The 20,086-nt window shown below is 42.8% G+C and overlaps 1 protein-coding gene across 1 annotated transcript in view; it reads right to left on the bottom strand.

Moving 5' to 3' along the window:
* Positions 1–20,086, bottom strand: part of TNFRSF21 (TNF receptor superfamily member 21) — an 80,143-nt gene that overhangs the window by 49,045 nt on the left and 11,012 nt on the right. Inside the window, exons 2-3 of the mRNA XM_004044149.4 lie at positions 5,386–6,037; positions 3,378–3,872 (exon numbers count right to left, since the gene is read on the bottom strand). Coding sequence (XP_004044197.2) covers positions 3,378–3,872; positions 5,386–6,037 — 1,147 coding nt within the window. The remainder of the gene's footprint in view (positions 1–3,377; positions 3,873–5,385; positions 6,038–20,086) is intronic.

The following is a 20,086-nucleotide window of genomic DNA, read 5'->3' on the forward strand; positions in this document are numbered from 1 at the left end:
GAAAAGCATATTGCTGAGGTACTGCTTTCACAGACGAGTAGGATCGGGCTTTGTTTGATTTGGCACTTCCATTATTTTTACAAAATAGGATATTGTTTTAAGGACACAGGCATAGTAGTTTATAAGGTTACCATGGTCATAAGAACGTCTAAGGTCATCATATTAAATTGCTTTCTGCTGCTGGACCAGTTTTTAACTCTACAACTTGCTGTGTTCTCAAGAATTTTAAAAACCAGACTGCAAAAGAGAGTTTAAAAATGTAGCTGACCATAATCTATAAATGCAGCTACTAAAGGAATGGAGTTGCTTTTGTAATAAAGTGAATAATGAGAGGACAGTTCCAGATATTTAATTATGTATCAGGATGTTCACATGGTTTTCTACTAATTGGGTAAATCTGCAACAGAACAAATATCCTGACTAGCCACTTACAGCGCAGTTTAATGCAATTCTGATCCTAGACTGGATCCTACACTAGAGAAAAAAAAGTATATTTTATCTACCAAGGGCCTTATTGGGTCAACATACAATATTGGCAAATGAAAGGCAAAGGATTGTAACCCTGCTAAATTTATTAAGGCTGAAAACTGCGGTATGTTTTCTGAAGAGAACAGTCTTATTGTCAGGAAATACATGCTAAAGTATCAGGGGATAAAAAGCCATAAAATAATTAAGAAAAATTATTTTTTCCATGTATGTATGTGTATATATGCACATAATTATATATTATATATTACATGTTATATAATATATAATAAGCTATTCTATAATACATATTTTACAATATAAAATCTATGTGTGATTTTTTTGTTTTTTTTGTTTTTTTTTTTTTTTTTGAGATGAAGTCTCACTCTGTGGCCCAGGCCGGAGTGCAGCGGCGCAATCCTGGCTCACTGCAACCTCCGCCTCCCAGGTTCAAGTGATTCTCCTGCCCCAGCCTCCCAAAAAACTGGGACTACAGGCGTGTGCCACCATACCTGGCTAATTATTGTATTTTTAGTAGATACGAGGTTTCGCCATGTTGGCCAGGCGGGTCTCAAACTCCTGACCTCAGGTGATCCTGCATGCCTCGGCCTCCCAAAGTGCTGGGATTACAGGCATGAGCCACCACGCCCGGGCCAATAGGTGTATTTTTTACGTAGAGAGAGCAAATGATAAAGCAAAAGAGCAATATGTTAATAATAGATAAATGTGGGCAAAGGTATGTAGGTATTCTTTGTACTGTTGCTGCACCTTTTCAAAAGTTTGGAATTATGTACAAATAAAAAGATTTTTTTTTTTTTTTTAATTAAAAAGAAGGGGGAATTGAAGCTTTCCCCACACAGGCTTCCAGTAAATAGTTGTCTTATTCAAGTTTATGCAAGCTTAGTCTGATAAGACCCAAATAGGATGTTTGCCTCTGCCCGACTTTCACTTGACTTTTGACCATTTACATCATAGGTGTCCAATCTTTTGGCTTCCCTGAGCCACACTGGAAGAAGAATTGTCTTGGGCCACATAAAATACACCAATAATAGCTGATAAGCTAAAAAACAAACAAAAAAAGCTGGGCAAGGTGGCTCACACCTGTAATCCCAGCACTTTGGGAGGCCGAGGCGGGCGGATCACCTGAGGTTGGGAGTTCGAGACCAGCCTGACCAACAGGGAGAAACCCCATCTCTAGTAAAAATACAAAATTAGCTGGGCACGGTGGTACATGCCTGTAATCCCAGCTACTCAGGAGGCTGAGGAAGAAGAATCGCTTGAACCTGGGAGGTGGAAGTTGTGGTGAGCTGAGATCACACCATTGCACTCCAGCCTGAGCAACAAGAGCTAAATTCTGTCTCAAAGAAAAAAAAAAAAACAACCCTCAGAAAGTTTACGAATTTGTGTCGGGCTGCATTCAAAGCCAAAGCTGTCCTAGGTCATGGGATGGACAAACTTGATTTACACAAATCAATAAGGGGAAGCAAAATGAGTTGCAAGACTTTTTTAACTTTTTCTAAACGTTTCGTTATAGAAGTGGCATGTACTTAGTACAGACAACTTGGGGAAAGTACAGAAAACTAATAAAGAAAAAAGAAACCCACACATAAATCCCACCACACTGGGGAAAAACAATGGTCACTTTGGCATATTTCCATTCAGTCTTATTCTCAAGTTTAATGAGAGTTGGGATTATATTCTACAAAGTATGTAGTTTGGTGTTTGTTTTTTTCCTTTAACCTAGTATAAACACTTTCCTGGCTAAAATCAAAAACTTCATAAAATCTTGAATGTCAACATAATATTCCATTCTATGAATACACCATAATTTACTTAGTTTTTCCCTAAAACTGTCCTTCTGTTATTTTCAATTTCTATGAGACATGATGTTGGGTTAAAAGTTTAAGATCTTTGTGCTTATTTCTTTGTTTCAGTGTTTCTGATTATACCTTTATGATATATTCACAAGAATGGAATTGCCACGCCAAATGGTATAAATATTTGTAAGACCACAAAAAGCCAAACTGCTTTTTAGAAAAATAGATATACCCCTTTCTCTTTGAGGGGAGAGGACACACCTGAATGGGGTTATCAAAACTGGGCCGAAGTTTCATTTAGGATTTAAAGAAAGAGAAGTTACTGCACAGTCTGAAAACTGCAGTCTTCAGATCAAACTTAGCTCTGGGACAAGTTCTATAAGCTATTTTTTGCCCTCAAAAGAGGAAAGGCCAAAATATTCCAGCCTGTATTCAACACATGCTGACTACCAGGAAAGAGATGTAATGCTGAGCCTCAGATGATGACCGACATATTATGCTTCTGGGGTCTACAATCCAAAAGACCATCCTACCCTCCTGATAGACATGGGATCCTAAAAATTTAAGTGGGGAAAATATATATGTGAGGAAATTGTTAGGAATCTAAAAGCAACGTTCTGACTGAAAATGGCAAACTTATGACAAGTTGGGTTTTGTCCCCTTCATTTGCTTCACAGCCTAATCGTATAGCAAAAGCAAGTGCTCCAACAGTCAGGAGTCTCATCCCATCTGTCCTCAAAAACAACTAGCCTCTTGTTTGGATCAATGTTGCCAAACCTCTCTAAACTCGAATTTCTCATTTGTTAAATGGCAAGGTCAAACAAAGTCCCTAGGAGTCACTCAGGTCTCTGATTCCACAACATTCTTCTGTTTTAAAGGTACCAGGGGAAAAGGAGGAAGAGAGATTATTCTCTCTGAATGCATGACTTCTAATGGGACGGTCAATCTCTTTTTCTATAACACGACTAGATCAAGTAGTGTTTGGTCTACAAAGGAGATTCCACAAACTACACATTCCCATTCCTTCAGAAAACAGGGAATAGGGAAAAAGTGGCAGAGAGATCTGTGAGCAAGGAGAAAAGAGAGAAGGCTCACCATGGCCATTGCAGTAGTAGATCCATTTCTCCCGGTTCTGGGTTGGAGTCATGGATTTCTTCAGCCCTGCCTTTTCCACAATGGCACTGGGATCCTGCCGGGGCCCCTTTTTCAGAGTCCTCGAGCTTTTCCGGATACTGCACACCACAATCACCACAAGCACCAGCAGCAGGAAAAGCACAATCATCCAGGGCAAATGCTCATTGATGTCAAAATGCTTGTGTAGGTTCTGTCTAGGATGTCCCCTCTTGGGGCCCTTGATGGGCGTGCTGGACTTCTCGCCCCCAGTGGCCTCCATGGACGGCAGCAGCTTCAGGATGTGTCTGTGGTGGGGGCCTTGCTGGTGGTTGACTACCTGAAGGTTTGGGAGGGTCTTGTTCACGTCTTCCTTCCCCCTTGCTGAGCTTGTGTTGTCAGGGACTGTCCCTTCCTGGATGCTACTCAGTACCTTTGGTCTAACAGAGGCAGAAGAGTTGGATTCTGTTGAGTTCATGCCTAGAAAAAAGAGTAAGGAGGGGGGAAGAGCTTTTCCATATTTGGGGATCTATACATTCCCTCCTTTCCCTGGTCATCTCCAAGCTAGGCCAGATAATCAAAGATGAGATGACCCTTGGGGCTTAAGAATAAATTGTGTTGCACATTTTCATAAAGACCCTAATGGCACCTTCATGTGGAAGGCAAAAATGGAACTGAACCACTAAACTCACATTCTTACACCAAAACCAAGGGCATCCTTAAGGATCCAACAGCTGAGCTTGACAGCAGCTTCTCCTGTACTTCACATATTGAGCAGGCACATATATGTGCAGAGATCTAATCCAATTCTTATTTTGAGTTTTCAGAGAACCAGTTCAAATTTAATTCTTTTGTCCATCCTCCTTCTCCCACCTTTTGACTATTTTATGATGCAGTGGTAAAACTGAGAATATGACTAAGAAAAAAAAAAGAATTCAAATGCAAATTTGACTAGTGAAAGACTTGGTGGGACAGGTCAGCAAATAAAAGCATCTGTTATCAAAAGATTAAACAAGATTTGGGCTGGCAGCTTAGCAGACTTCTCTCAGAGAAGCCTCCACAAGTAATTTTCATTAAGAAGTATGAGAGATGGGAATTTTGAGTCCCAAGAGACAGGACTTGGCCTAAGCAAAGCTAGAGTGGCCATCTGAGCTCTTGGAGGCTGTTTCTTCATTTCAACTGGCAATTATAAGATGGCTGTCTTCACAGGCTTATCATTAAGGCTAAATGTAATCATGCATGAGAGGACACTAGGAGGAACAACTCAAGTTGGTCATCATCTCATGAAAATTACATTAAATCAAAAAGGATTTGAAAATAAAGGATAAATTTTATATTCTCCTTGAGGTTCTGATGGAAAACTTGAATAATTGATATAAGGAGTAAAGTTAAAATCATTCGGAAAAAATAAAGTTATTATTTTCCAGACATGAGTGCTAGTTACCTTCAATCTGATACAAATTTGCTTATTTCCTGAGCTTCTAACTTTCTTACTCATTCTTTGCCCCACCTGGATTCAAAATTCATCTCTCGCTTCCGGATGTAATGGTATTTTCTCCCTTTCTCCCTCTTTCTCTGCTCCTGGCTATGTCTACCTGGGACTGACTCCATGTTGGAAAACTTTTGATCTGGAAGGAACCTTAAACATCTAAATTATTCATTTGTTTGACAAGTTTGAAACTGAGGCCTGAAGAGGTTAAGTAACTTACATAAGGTCACACGCTGTCCTTGTTTCTCTTGGTTCATATTTTATAGCTTGATGTGACCTAGTTTTTAGATATTTGATCTCCCCTAATAGAAAAATTCTGAGTCTACATGTTTCTAGTAAGTCCAAAAAAGCCAGATTTAATTAGCCACCATATGAAGGCCTCTCTCCAAGGGGTGACTTTGGAATACACGAAATGGAGAAAACATCTTTGGTATAAGCCCACTCTTGGTACCTCCACTGGGCTCAAAGCCTTCCTCAAATAAATAATTCATGAGGTTAAGTTACCTTTGGGAACATAAGTGGAGGAAGGGACTTCATGGGTTTCCATGTGCTCAGGGCGTGAAAAGATGGCTGTGCCAGGGGAAGGTGAGGTGGAGCTGGAGAAGGACGGGAGTGTGCCACAGACGTTGTCTGTCTCCTTGGTCCCCGGCTTGATCACCACCAGGTTCTGACTCAGACAGTCTGTGTATGCTTTGCATTTCATCACACTAGAAGGCACATCTGAGAAGGTACCCCGAGCACACTGCTTACACCGCACATCCTCAGTCTCTGTCCCTTTCTTCCGCACACCCCAACCCACAGGACACACCGTATGGGGGGCACAGGTAGCGTTAGACTGGAACATGCCAGGTGGGCAAGTGCATTCTCGGTCAGTCAAGGCAGCACAAGGTAATTTCTCAATCATTGGCCATGGGCATGGCTGACTACAGTCATGGCATTTCTCTATGCCATTCTCATGCCTGGTAAAGGTCCCCACAGGGCAACTGCTGCAGACACGCAGGCTTGTGTTGGTACAATGCTCAGAGACATAGGTTCCTGCTGGACACTTGTCACAGGTTAGCACCTGGCCGGTGGCACGGTCAACATGGCGGTATGTGCCAATGAGATTCGAGGCCTTCTGTTCTGGCTGAGCTGTGGTGGTGCTAAGGAATCCAAGCTGAAAGAAACAGAAGGGGAGGGAAAGGAACAAAAACCAAGAAGATGTTACATAGGAGCAGAGCAGAAAAAGGGCCAACAATTCCAGCACCACCATCATCATTTCCTGTTAAAGATCCGACCAGGACTGCATCCTCTTACAGCATGCTGCAACACAGTAGAACAAGAGAAACGAAGACTTGGATCCCACCCTACAGCTTGATCTACTGGCTGTGATGCTTTGGTTTCATTGCCTGACCTTTGCCTCAGCTTCCTTTTTTTCCATTTGTAAAATGAAACTGACAATGCATCTCAAATTGATTATAAAAATCAGTTGAGAATATGTATGTGAAAACACTTTGTAGCTGAGATTTAAAATGTTATATACGGCTGGGCGCACTGGCTCACACCTGTAATTTTTGCATTTGCAAAATTTGCAATTTGCAAAATTTGCCTTACATCACACCTGTAATTTTTGCACACCTGCATTTTTAGAGGCTAAGGCACGCAGATCACCTGAGGTCAGGTGTTCGAGACCAGCCTGGCTGACATGGTGAAACCCCGTCTCTACGAAAAATAAGAAATTAACTAGGCTTGGTGGTGCATGCCTGTAATCCCAGCTACTCAGGAGACTGAGGCATGATAATCGCTTGAACCCAGGAGGTGGAGGTTGCAATGAGCCAAGATCACACACCGTTGCACTCCAGCCTGGGTGACAAGAGTGAAACTCTGTCTCAAAAAAAAAAAAAAAAGAAAAAAGAAAAGAAAAATTGTATACTAGTCAAAATCCAAATGCAACAGGAAAATAACTTGCTGACTTTTTAACATTGGGTAAGTTATTCATTTAAGGATAAGGGAACTAATTTTAAAAAAAACTTGCCCTGTTCTTGTCTTTAGAAGATGTATTTTAATAAAAAATGTACTCTTTCTATGTAAGAATTATTTATCACAGATTTGTAAAATATTTTGTTTAGCTTAGTTCTATACTATAAAACTGAAATGGTAACTAAACCTGTAAGAAATCAGTTGAAATTTACATTTCAAATTTATACACATATTTTGTGGCTCAAGTCATGTATGCTACTCTTATAACTGACAAAGGGGTTGTGGACAGAATATGTAAAGGACTCCTAGAAAATCAACACAAGATAAAAATGGGTGAAAAACTTGAGCAGGCATTTTATAAAAGTGAATATTCAAATAGCCAATAAAGGACAAAAACATAAAACTTCATTATTAATTAAGGAAATGCATATTAAAACCATATTGAAATAGTACTATATACTCCAGAATGGCTAAAGTTAAAAAGAGTATCTGATAAAATTAAGTCTTGGTGAGTATGAGAAGCAACTGGAATTCTCATACATTTCTGATAAAGGCATAAATTGCAACATACACTTTGAAAGCTGGTTGGTACTCTTTACAGAAGTTGAAAATGTATATGCTATGACCCAGAAATCCTACTCCTAGTATATACACACATGCCTATTGGAAATGTGTATATATGTGCACCAGAAGGTATGCAACAATGCTTATAGCAAAACTATTTAAAACATTCACGCTCCCGCCCCCTCCCCCTTCCCCTCCCCCTCCCCCTCCCCCTCTCCCTCTCGCTCTCCCTCTCCCCTTTCCACGGTCTCCCTCTGATGCCGAGCCGAAGCTGGACTGTACTGCTGCCATCTCGGCTCACTGCAACTTCCTTGCCTGATTCTCTTGCCTCAGCCTGCCGAGTGCCTGCGATTGCAGGCGCGCGCCGCCACGCCTGACTGGTTTTCGAATGTTTTTGGTGGAGACGGGGTTTCGCTGTGTTGGCCGGGCTGGTCTCCGGCTCCTAACCGCGAGCGATCCGCCAGCCTCGGCCTCCCGAGGTGCCGGGATTGCAGACGGAGTCTCGTTCACTCAGTGCTCAATGGTGCCCAGGCTGGAGTGCAGTGGCGTGATCTCGGCTCGCTACAACCACCTCCCAGCCGCCTGCCTTGGCCTCCCAAAGAGCCGAGATTACAGCCTCTGCCCGGCCGCCACCCCGTCTGAGAAGTGAGGAGCGTCTCTGCCTGGCCGCCCATCATCTGGGATGTGAGGAGCCCCTCTGCCTGGCTGCCCAGTCTGGAAAGTGAGGAGCGTCTCTGCCCCGCCGCCATCCCATCTAGGAAGCGAGGAGCGCCTCTTCCCCGCCACCATCCCATCTAGGAAGTGAGGAGCGTCTCTTCCCCGCCACCATCCCATCTAGGAAGTGAGGAGCCTCTCTGCCCGGCCGCCCATCGTCTGAGATGTGGGGAGCACCTCTGCCCCGCCGCCCCGTCTGGGGTGTGAGGAGCGCCTCTACCCGGCCGCGACCCCGTCTGGGAGGTGAGGAGCGTCTCTGCCCGGCCGCCCCGTCTGAGAAGTGAGGAGACCCTCTGCCTGGCAACCGCCCCATCTGAGAAGTGAGGAGCCCCTCCGCCCGGCAGCCACCCCGTCTGGGAAGTGAGGAGCGTCTCCGCCCGGCAGCCACCCCGTCCGGGAGGGAGGTGGGGGGGTCAGCCCCCCGCCCGGCCAGCCGCCCCATCCGGGAGGTGAGGGGCGCTTTTGCCCGGCCGCCCCTACTGGGAAGTGAGGAGCCCCTCTGCCCGGCCACGACACCGTCTGGGAGGTGTGCCCAGCGGCTCATTGGGGACGGGCCATGATGACAATGGCGGTTTTGTGGAATAGAAAGGCGTGAAGGGTGGGGAAAAGATTGAGAAATCGGATGGTTGCCGGGTCTGTGTGGAGAGAAGTAGACACGGGAGACTTTTCATTTTGTTCTGTACCAAGAAAAATTCTTCTGCCTTGGGATCCTGTTGATCTGTGACCTTACCCCCAACCCTGTGCTCTCTGAAACATGTGCTGTGTCCACTCAGGGTTAAATGGATTAAGGGCGGTGCAAGATGTGCTTTGTTAAACAGATGCTTGAAGGCAGCATGCTCGTTAAGAGTCATCACCACTCCCTAATCTTAAGTACCCAGGGACACAAACACTGCGGAAGGCCGCAGGGTCCTCTGCCTAGGAAAACCAGAGACCTTTGTTCACTTGTTTATCTGCTGACCTTCCCTCCACTATTGTCCTATGACCCTGCCAAATCCCCCTCTGCGAGAAACACCCAAGAATGATCAATAAAAAAATAAATAAATAAACAAATAAACAAATAAATAAATAAATAAACATTCCCAAGGTGGAAACAGCACACATGTTTGTTGGCAGAAAGGATAAATAATTGTCATTTGGTCATATAATACATTATACAACAATGAAAATGAACTAATACAGCTCCACATAGTAACATGGATAAATCTTACAAACGTAATGTTGAGTAAAGGAAGTCAGGCACAAAATGTACACATTGTATCATTCCAACTGCTTGTTTGAAAACAGAGCTAATCTCTGTGTTACACTGCTTTGGAGAGTGGAGAGAAGGTACAGTGATTAGAGGAGGGCATGAGGGGTGAGTTCTAGGGTGTTGGCAATGCTCCATAACTTGATCTGGATGCTGGTTACTGGAGTGTGTTTGCCTTGTCACAGATCGTTGAGCTGTACACATAAAATCTGTATACCCTTTTTAGTGTCTCTAAGTAAATAAATAAATAAAAATAAAGCGGTAGAAGCAAACATAAAAAAAAAAAAAGAAAAAGAAAATAACTTGCTGAATAGTTCTCTTCCTTTCCCCAACCCCAATGTTAAGCTGCCATTTCATGATGCTAGGACAAGGCAACTGGGAACCAGGAAGGCATGCATTCAAGCTGCCAGTTCCATGCACCAGATTGCCTGCTTGGCATTACCTGACAGTCATGCATGATTTTTTCAGACGCTTTGCCTACATGAAGCTAAACTTTTATTTATTTGTCAAAACAGAGGCGGGCCCTTGGCATTTTTGTAATGTGCTTTAAACAACAGAGTTGATGCTTTTAGATTCACACCCTGTTTGCTCAGCCTTTGAAGACCATAGCTACGAAAGCATGGGCCTGCAGCCACCCAGAAGAGGAAGCACAAAGCTAGACCCAGCAAGAGGGAGTCAACAGGCACTTAGGGGAAAGGAAATTATATTCATGGGACTAAATCCTGAGGTCCTTCTGAGAAGAGATTGGGGGAGAATAAGAATATTAAGAGAAAGTTTTTCTGCATTAATGAATATTGAGAAGTTCCAACAGTTTTCACTATCCTTTATGAAATGCACAAAGTTTTTGTGTCAAGGAAATAATGGCTGCCTCAAACTACCAGCTACTCAGCAGGGCAAATTCCTTCTAAATTGGCTGCTATACCAGTGACTAAGAGAATAAATCAAGAATTTTTTTTCATAGCGATCAGAGTTTCTGTCTTTTTAGCACCTTGACACTTAATTCAAGGTTCAATTCTCTCCCACCCCAAAATTTAACCAAAATTATTTCCCTGAAGTCCCTTCCCCTATCCCAGAGCTGCCCATCTAGTTAAATGACAATACAGAAAACAAATTTTCAGCTTATGAGGGTATATTCATTTTTTCTGTCGAGACCCTCCCCCAACAAAAAAAGGACAGTTGTTGATTCTTTTGTTAAGAAACTTAACCTCATCTTAGAACCTGGAAAAAACCTCCTGCTTGATGATAAATTCTGTAATGTCTTCCCTTATCCCTTCTGACTTTATCTTTCATTTTCTTGTTCCTTCTATTTGAAAATAAGCCTCAGACACCTTTTTCTGAGCACAGCAGATGCACTGGATAAAAGGACCCATCCTGTGGAACCCAAGTTACATTTGTCAAGAATACCAGCCGGGCACAGTGGCTCATGCCTGTAATCCCAGAACTTTGGAAGGCCAAGGTGGGCAGGTCATTTCAGGTCAGGAGTTCAAGACCAGCTTGGTCAACATGGTGAAATCCCGTCTCTACTAAAAATACAAAAATTAGCCAGATGTGGTGGCACATGCCTGTAATCCCAGCTACTTGGGAGGCAGAGGTGGGAGAATTGCTTGAGCCTGGGAGGCAGAGGTTGCAGTGAGCCGAGATTGCGCCACTTTACTCCACCCTGGGCGACAGAGTGAGACTCCATCTCAAAAAAAAAAAAGAAAAAGAAACAAAAGAATATCAACAACAGGATTAGACCCTATCTCCCTACTAAACACCCAACCCAAGAGGTTGCAAAAGTGGCTCTGCTCTGTACTTCGTGGCATGTCTACATGCAAAAGCAGTTTTAGACAGCTGCAGTGTTCTGAAAGTTTGAAAGCTGTATTAGTAACCCAAGTGGCAGGTTGTTACACTTCAGTTAAGAAAGAAGAGAACTGAACCCAAGATCTGGGCAGGGAGCAGTGGTCGGCGATGAATATCACTCTGATGTGCTGTGTGATCTAAGTCAGCCTCCCTACCTGTGTGGGAGGATGGGCAGTCAGACACACCCACACACACACTCACAAGGGTGGGTCTGCAGAATGAGCACAGGAGGTCATGAATAGCAAGTATGTGTGGATTTGGGTGTGGAGTTGGGGTAGGCTTCCTACAGCTTTCTATACTTCCCCCGAAATATGCACTTCTAAATCTAAAGTAAAACCAAAAAAGGTTTTTCTAGCTATACATAAAACCCACCTCCAAACCCCGCAGCCCCAACACTCTTTCTCAGACTGTAAGTGGATTTTAGAGCTCTTTGTTCATTTGGAATAACAGATCAAGTTTCTAATTAAAGCAAAACTCGGCCCTGTTTAAACTGTTTCATACTGGGTAACCCACTTTAGACAATGTGTCTCTAAAAAAGGACCTTTAAATTACCTCATACAACAAGAGACAATTCCAGCTCCCGCAAGCAGAGCCAACAAACAATGATCCCTCCACAGTCGGGCCCAGGCTGAACACTAGAAATGAGATTTAGCAAAAACTAGACACTATGAATTCATTGGACAAATAATTATTGAAGACCTAATAGGTGTGTGCAAGACAGCATGCCATTGGCTGAGGATAGAACCTTGAGAACTCTATTCCAGCTCTTATGAAGTTTACATTCTAGGCTGGGATGAACAAAAAAAGAATACACCAGTAATTACTCAATTAGAATTGAGATCACTGCTGAGAAAGAGAAATACAGAATCCTATGAGAGGGAATTGAACAGGTGCTTCCTAGCTCAGGGAAGTTAGAGAAACATTTTGTCATCACTCTTAAGGATGGAGAGGCAGAAATTAGCTCCAGGCAAGAAGCAGTGAAAGGGGGTTAGGCAGAGGGAACACCAGATCAAAAGTGTGAAGCAGAAGGAAGCTCAGCACAGGAACTAAAAAGCTTGTGGCTCTATCTCAAGATGCAACAGAGTGGCCACAGTTACATCTGAAGAGGCTCCATGTGCTGATCTTAATTCAAAATGCAATGAGAAGTCATTAAATGTTTACATGATAGGTTGGGGGAGAAGGCATATAATTGCACCTGTGAATCAAAAAGCTGTCTGCTTCAGAGCAGAGGGTGAAAGGGGTATGCGGGAGAGTAGACGAGAAAACCCAGTTAGAGGGTGAAAACCAACATGGAAGGTGGTGGTGACTCGGACTAGGGTGGCGGATGCGGAAATGGAGAGAAGGTGACAGATTTGAGGGCTCAGGTCAGCTGAATTTGGTGAATGATTACTTACGGAAGGGGAAAGAGGAAGAAATCAGTGGTTTTCAAATAGGACTTAAGAGAGCACTGGACAGAACACAGCTCTCAGGATGCTCCTTGGACCAGGGAGGGATGGGAGGTAGGCTCCAAGCCCCCCATCTCTGCCTAAACCAAGCATCTCCACTTTATCAATTTGCTAATGGCTTTCCAAGTAAGAATTCATTTGCAGGGGGGATTTTTCCTAAAACAAGTCTGAAAATCACTGAACTAGAGGGAGTTTGAAGGCCTCTTCCAATTCTGAAGTAAACAGTTAACCCAATCTGTGCTACAAAGCTGGAGGGACTGCTCCATGGGCTCTTTCGCCTGAGTGAAACCCTGCTGAGAGGAAGAGTTGGCAACATCCCTTTCTCTTTACAGAGACTCAGATGGCACCTGAGAAAAGCCATTTTCCTAAGGCCTTTTAGTCAACTCGTGATCTAAAACTAGGGCTTTTCCCACTCGCCTGGTGGCAGCCCTCTGATTTCTAAGAAAATTAAAACACTGTAGAAATCATTCCCAGTGATGATCTGGGAGTGAAACAATGAGTAATGTCGGGGGTGAGGTGGACCCTATTCAAAAGAGGCATTTAAGAATGGTTTCTGTATAACACAACAACAAGGTGAGATGCCACCCAAAGCTAATGCTAGGAAAACACCTGAATCAGGGACACAGTCATTGAAAAGTGCAAGAGAGTGGGAGCCAGAATATCTGACGCCGAGTCCTACCTGGTCAAGATCCTTAATTCCTTCATTTGTACAGAGTTGGATAAACTAGATCAGAGGCTCACCAAAGCCTCGGGTCTCAAAGGCAGCATCAAAATTACCTGGGAAGCTTTTTAAAAAAAAAAATCACACCCCGGCCCCATCATCTGGATCACTGTGGGTCTGCAGTGGGGCCAGGAATTTATTTGGTTTTAGCTTTGGTTCATTTTCTTTTTAAGCTTTCCAAGTGATTCTGATGCCCATCCAAGTTTTGGACACCCTGAACTAAGGGCTCTAATCTTCTCTGATTCTGAGACACATTTTGGAGACTGCCCAATCGCACTTCTGCACCACTCTCTCAGCCTCTTAACCAATCTGGCACTTTTAATTGTTTTAATGTTGCCCTGTATTAATTAGTATTTTTATGATGAAAATAAACATTCATGTAATAATTCTAACAATTAGGAACTATAAAGTAAAACATTTAAGTCTCTGCTCAAATCCACTCATTCCCAGAGAGACTCACTGTGAATTTTGGTGCACATCTTTCCAGACCCTTTTCTGAGCATTTGCACATAATACATACATACATGCATGCACACCTTAAATTGGCTGTTCCCATTGATTTTTGTTTTGTTTTGTCTTACATATCCAAAGGGGACTGTCCATACATAGCATTCTGTGATTTGCTTTTGTTCATCTTCTAACACAGCATCACTAAAATTTGCAAGTTGGACTAGGTTGTGTTCACCTCTAACCCTCTAAGTGTTTACAATTATTTCTGTCAAGCTCCACCTTCCCTGTAAAGCCTTTAAAACTATTCCCAGACACCCAGATTCCAAGTAGATGAGTGAACTCTTCATCATATTTCCTGTTTCTGTTCATCATATTGGTGCCTAATTACATATTGTCTTGTGATGTTTGCTGATGGCCACTTAAGTGTATATACTTATCTTCCCATAATGATTATAAGCAGCTCAAGGCCAGGGACGACCACATAGATTGCATTTCCTCCCTTGCACAACTACCTCAGTAATGAAGATCGTGGGAATAAGAAGCAAAGCATTCTACAAGCCAGGGGTCAGCAAACTAAATCCCACATTCCAATTGTTTTTATAAACACGTTTATTGGAATTCAGCCCTTCATGTAGGTATTGACTATGGCTGCTTTCATGCTACAGCGGCAGAGTTGGATAGTTCCAAAAGACACCTTATGGCCTGCAAACTTAAAATATTATCCAGCCCTTTATAGAACACACTATATATACTACATGCTGGATAATATACTATCCAGCCTTTTACAGAGAAAGTCTGTCAACACCGGCACAGGGCAGTCAAAAGAAATGTCAAAAAATACAGAGAGCAGAAGCTCACTCACAAGAATCGTCAGACCTCTGAAAGTTTAGCAACGAGTACTGAGATATTGGCTTCCTTTCTTGACACCCACTCCAACTCACACTCCAAATTTCATCCTTTCATCCTCTGCTTAAAACTCTCAATCACTTCCCACATGACTTAGGATGAAAGGCAAAGTCTTTAACAAAGATAGGACTTTCTCTGGAATGCCATCCCTGACCACCTCTCCACTAATAAAAACAGGTTTCACAAGATCCCCTCATTCCCATTTTTTCCCCCAGTATGGCTACCACAATACTGTATTTACCCATTTTTCTGTTTAGCATGTCTTCTCCTGTGGATCACAAGCTCCATGTGGACAAGGATCAGGTCTATTTCACTTACTAGTGCTATCCATGCCCTCAAGGACCCAACTCATGGTAATGTCTGACAAGTGTTAGTTGAATAAATGAATGAATGGACTTACAGACCATAAATAATTAGAACCAACATATTAGAAGTGGTGGTAGAGGAGGTTGCTAAAGATGAGTGCACAGGTTTTTTGTTTTGTTTTGTTTTGAGATGGAGTCTTGCTCTGTCGCCAGGCTGGGGTGCAGTGGTATGATCTCAGCTCACTGCAACCTCCGCCTCCTGGGTTCAAGCGATTTCCCTGCCTCAGCCTCCTGAGTAGCTGGGACTACAGGGGCACGCCACCACGCCCGGCTAATTTTTTGTATTTTAGTAGAGACAGGGTTTCACCATGTTGGCCAGGATGGTCTCCATCTCCTGACCTCGTGATCCGCCTGCCTCAGCCTTCCAAAGTGCTGGGATTACAGGCGTGAGCCAAAGCGCCCGGCTGCGCACAGGTTTAAAAGCGAGCAGGAGAAAACCCCAAAGCCTCCACAATGTAGCCACAATAACTCAAGAGATAAAGCAGTCTGGCCTTATACCCTTCAGTACAAGGGCAGATACTTCATTTCATCTCCAAAGACCTTGAGGACATCACTCTGTTTTAACAGAACTACAAATGGCTTACAAGAATTACACTCTGCAGGGTGCTTAAGGTGACAAGCAAATGTATCAAAGAGTTAAAAAATTCCCTCCTCATTTCTTTCTTTTTTTTTGAGGGGGGCCAGGGGTTCTCACTATGTTGCCCAGGCTGATCTCAAACTCCTGGCCTCAAGCATTCCTGCCACCTCAGCCCCCAAAAGTGCTGGAATTATAGGCATGAGCCACTGTGCCCAGCCTCCCCTCTTATTTCTTTAAAAAAAGATGATACTAACTTGGTGATTAGAATTATAAGCAGCATAATAAGATTATCCTCCAGAAGTTATCTATGCACCATCCTAGTTTAAACTTTAGTTATTTGGAAAACTTCATTTATCCAAGACATTTATTTCACCAACAATGGATAAATGTGGCAAATATCCCAAACTGTACAGGATTTATGAGCACTATAAATGCCTACTGAATGATTAAAAGGTAAACCCAGAACAACACAAATTTCAAAAGAGGGAGGAGGTAGCTCTAAATAACCAACAGTAAAAACTCCCTGGGTCTCAGCATTCACCCTGGTGAGCCACACCACACCTCTCCTGTTGTCACTTCTATTCTAGGACACAGAGATGGGCCTGACTAAGGACAAGAAGCACTCAGATTTGCAAAGACATGTCAGAATGTTGATGCCTATTTATTCCTTAACAATTCTTACTCCATGACCTCATCCTTCAAACAACGTATTTTTGTCATTCTTGTTCCCTATCAAATTCTAATTTTTAGTGGAAAATGAGCAAAGTCAAGGTGGAAATAAACTTTTTTTCTATTCATAAAGGGCAGGCAGAGAGACTGCCTATGAGTTTGTTGTAGAATTTTTCAATGCTGCATAAAACTAATATTTTGAAGAGGAAGCCCGTTACTGTAGAGATGATAATGCAACCAAGTTATTCCTGAGATGGTGAATCTAAAACATGATAACAGATGATCTAAAGGCAAAAGCCAGGCAGAGCTGGACCTTCCAGAATTTCTGATCATTTTATTTTGAGCATCACAATAAATGTGTAATATCAAGACAGTGGCTGTTTAGAATTCTGTAGATTTGAAGCGGGGAAAAAGGAATGCACAAAGAGGAAAGCTTCAAGGACAGAGCTTCCACAAATCACAGACAGAACTGTTCCCAGTTATGTTATACAAATTTGGTCAACTCTTGCATTTCCTACTATCCTCTCTGATTTAAAAAAAAAAAAAGTTTTCTGTTGCTAAGGCAAAAGCAGGGACCATTTTTAAAGCTGGCGAATATAGAGGATGCCAAGGCTAGAATGTGCTGACTGCAGGACTGGAAGGAGGCAAGCTCAGGGGACACTGGAAAAAGGAAAAGCCATGTGAGACTTAACTCAGGTGCTGTTTTCCCTGGAACCTGAAATGCAGGAGTGTGTACACTCAGCAGCACTCAGTCCTGGGGCCACATAACCTCATCTCCTTCCGTGTCCTTAGAAATAACTATTTCTAAGACTTCTGCATACATGAAGAAGCCAAGAGTAGGCTACCCATTTATTTAGTCACTAAGCAGTAAATGAATTGGCATTCCGTGAAAGACAGGAGGAAAGATGCAGAAGGAATGTTACTCTGTGCTCACTAAGGATTTAAAGAAAAGCATGTGAACCAAGGCAAAACCAATGACTCTGGCCAGTGCAGCAACTCCAGCATAAAAGCACGCATAAACAAAACCTATTAATATTTTAGCCTATAGTGTGCCGAGCAGCCCAGATCTACCAGGTACTAGCTAGGTGTGATACTGTGATATAATAAATACATATATTTGGTCTCTGTCCCTGGTTTCTGGTGCACAATTCCTAAAACCTTAAAATCTCCAGCCATAATAGTGTCTTTTGTATGCTAATGAGATGACTGTCGGCTGGGGGCTGCTAGGTAGCTTCTGGATAGGGGCTGGTCATAAGAAAGACCAAGGTATGATGGAAGGGTTGGGACTTTCAACCCCACTTCCAACCTCAGGGAAGGGGAGAAGGGCTGAACGTTGAGCTGATCACCAATGGCCAGTGATATAATCAATCATGTCTAAGTAATGAAGTCTCCATAAAAGCCCAAAAGGACTGGGGTTTGGAGAGCTTCTGGACAGCTGAACACCTGGAGATTCCTGGAGGATGGGGATGGGCATGGAAGCTCCATGCCCCTTCCCACACACCTTGCCCTATGCATTTCCTCCATCTGGCTGTTCATTTGTATCCTTTATTATATCTTTTATCAAGAAACTGGAGCTGGGTATGGTGGTACACGCCTGTAGTCCCAGCTACTCAGGAGGCTGAGTAAGTAAAGTGTTTCCCTGAGTTCTGTGAGCCGCTCTTGCAAATTAATCAGACCTGAGGAAGGGGTTGTGGGAACCTTGATTTACAGTTGGTCAGGCCGAAGCACAGGCAAAATAACCTGCGGCTTATGCTTGACATCAGATATTGGGGGCAGTCCCCTGGGACTGAGTCTTTAAACTGTGGGATCCGACACTACTTCCGGGTAGATAGGTCAGAACTGAATTGAACTAGAGGGCACTCAGTTGATGTCCACTGGAGAATTTGGTGTCAAAGGTGTTGTGTTGAGCCTTGTGTGCGAGTAGAAAAACACGTTGGTTTTTTTTAATCCTTAATTCTGGGTGGCCTTGGCAAATGGCTCACTTCTGTGTCTCTGCCTCCTCATTAGTATAAACGAGTTAATTAGCAATACCTACTCTTCAAAGACTGTTTTGAGAATTAATTGTTAATACAGATAAAGCAAGCAAAACGTGTCTGACACATAGTAAGCATTCCATAAATGTTATCTTAATTATCACTCCCGCCAACTTAACAATGTACTATATTTTAACAATCTTTTAGTTTTTTACTTTCATTTTTCAAATTTTCTAACGAGTGATGGAAAATCCTTTCTCTTTTTACTTTTTTTTTTTTTTTTTTTTGAGTTTTTTGAGACGAAGTCTCGCTCTGTCACCCAGGCTGGATTGCAGTGGCACGATCTGGGCTCACTGCAACTTCTCCCTCCTGGGTTCATGCAATTCGAGTGCCTCAGCCTCCCCAGTAGCTGGGATTACAGGCGTGTGCCACCATGCCCAGCTAACTTTTATATTTTTAGTAGAGACGGGACTTCACCATATTGACCAGGCTGGTCTTGAACTCCTGGCCTCAAGTGATCCGCCTGCCTCGGCCTCCCAAAATGCTGGCATCACAGATGTAAGCCACCGCACCTGGCCAAGACAATCTTTTAAAACACCCCAATTAAAATGCAAGTATTAAATTCCTGAGAAGTGTATCAAAGACTTCAGATTTTTAAAAGCTAAAATCCTGAAACAAACCATCCTGGACTTAGAGCAAACAACGAAACAAAAAATACAGACTGCACAGTAAAGAGTTAAAAGAGAAACATGGGCCCACTAGCATTTTCAAAACATTTAAAATAAAAACTTGGTATATAGCAAATGAGAAAACACAAGAGAGCAGAAGGGATTTACTATTAATAAGTACATTAGATAACTGGGGCAGAATTTAAGTAAGCATTTCCCACAGTGAGTTTCCCTGATCTAGTCCCATGAGATATTAATGATTCTACGGTCTTAAAAGAGTGAGCATGGGAGGGCAAGGGGAGAGGATTGCTTGAGCCCAGGAGCTTGAGACCAGTCTGGCAACATAGGCAGACCCTGTCACTACAAAAAATTAAAAAAAAAAAAAAAAAAAAAGGAATCAGGTATAGTGGTGTTCCAGCTACTCAGGAGGCTGAGTGAGGTAGGAGGATCACTCGAGCCCAGGAGGTTGAGGCTACAGTGAGCTGCGATCACACGACTGAACTCCAGCCTGGGTGACAGAGCAAGACCCTGTCCCAAATTAAAATAAATAAATAAAAATTTAAAAAGAGTGAGTAAGCTCCAGCACCTGCCTGTTTCTGTATTGCTCGCAAGCTAAGAATGGTTTTTACATTTTAAATAGTTTTTAAAAACTCAAACAAATAATCATATTTTGTGACATATAACAATTATATGACAATCAAATTGTAGTGTCCACAAATAAAGCTTTATTGGAACACAGCCACACCCAACCTCTTAGGTATTGCCTAGGGCTGCTCTCACCATTCAAACACAGAATTAAGTAGTTAGAGCAGAAACCACATGACCCATAAAGCTGAAAATATATACTATCTGGCCTTTCACAGACAAAGTTTACCAGCCCCTGGTCTAAAAGTTTAGAAAGTGCTTCTGATTAGAATCTTCTCTCAGAAAGGCACAATTAATATTAACCTATTGAAGGCTCCAGCAGGCCCTGCAGGACAGCTGCCAGAAATGGTGACTTAGTTGAACCTAGCACTCCCCAAACATTTGACCATAAAACGCTTTCCTCATGCAATGAGTATTACTATCTTGCAGAACATACTAATGTAGTTCTTACCACAAATATG

This window comes from Gorilla gorilla, chromosome 5, assembly GCF_029281585.2.
Source record: "Gorilla gorilla gorilla isolate KB3781 chromosome 5, NHGRI_mGorGor1-v2.1_pri, whole genome shotgun sequence".
Lineage (NCBI taxonomy): Eukaryota > Metazoa > Chordata > Mammalia > Primates > Hominidae > Gorilla > Gorilla gorilla.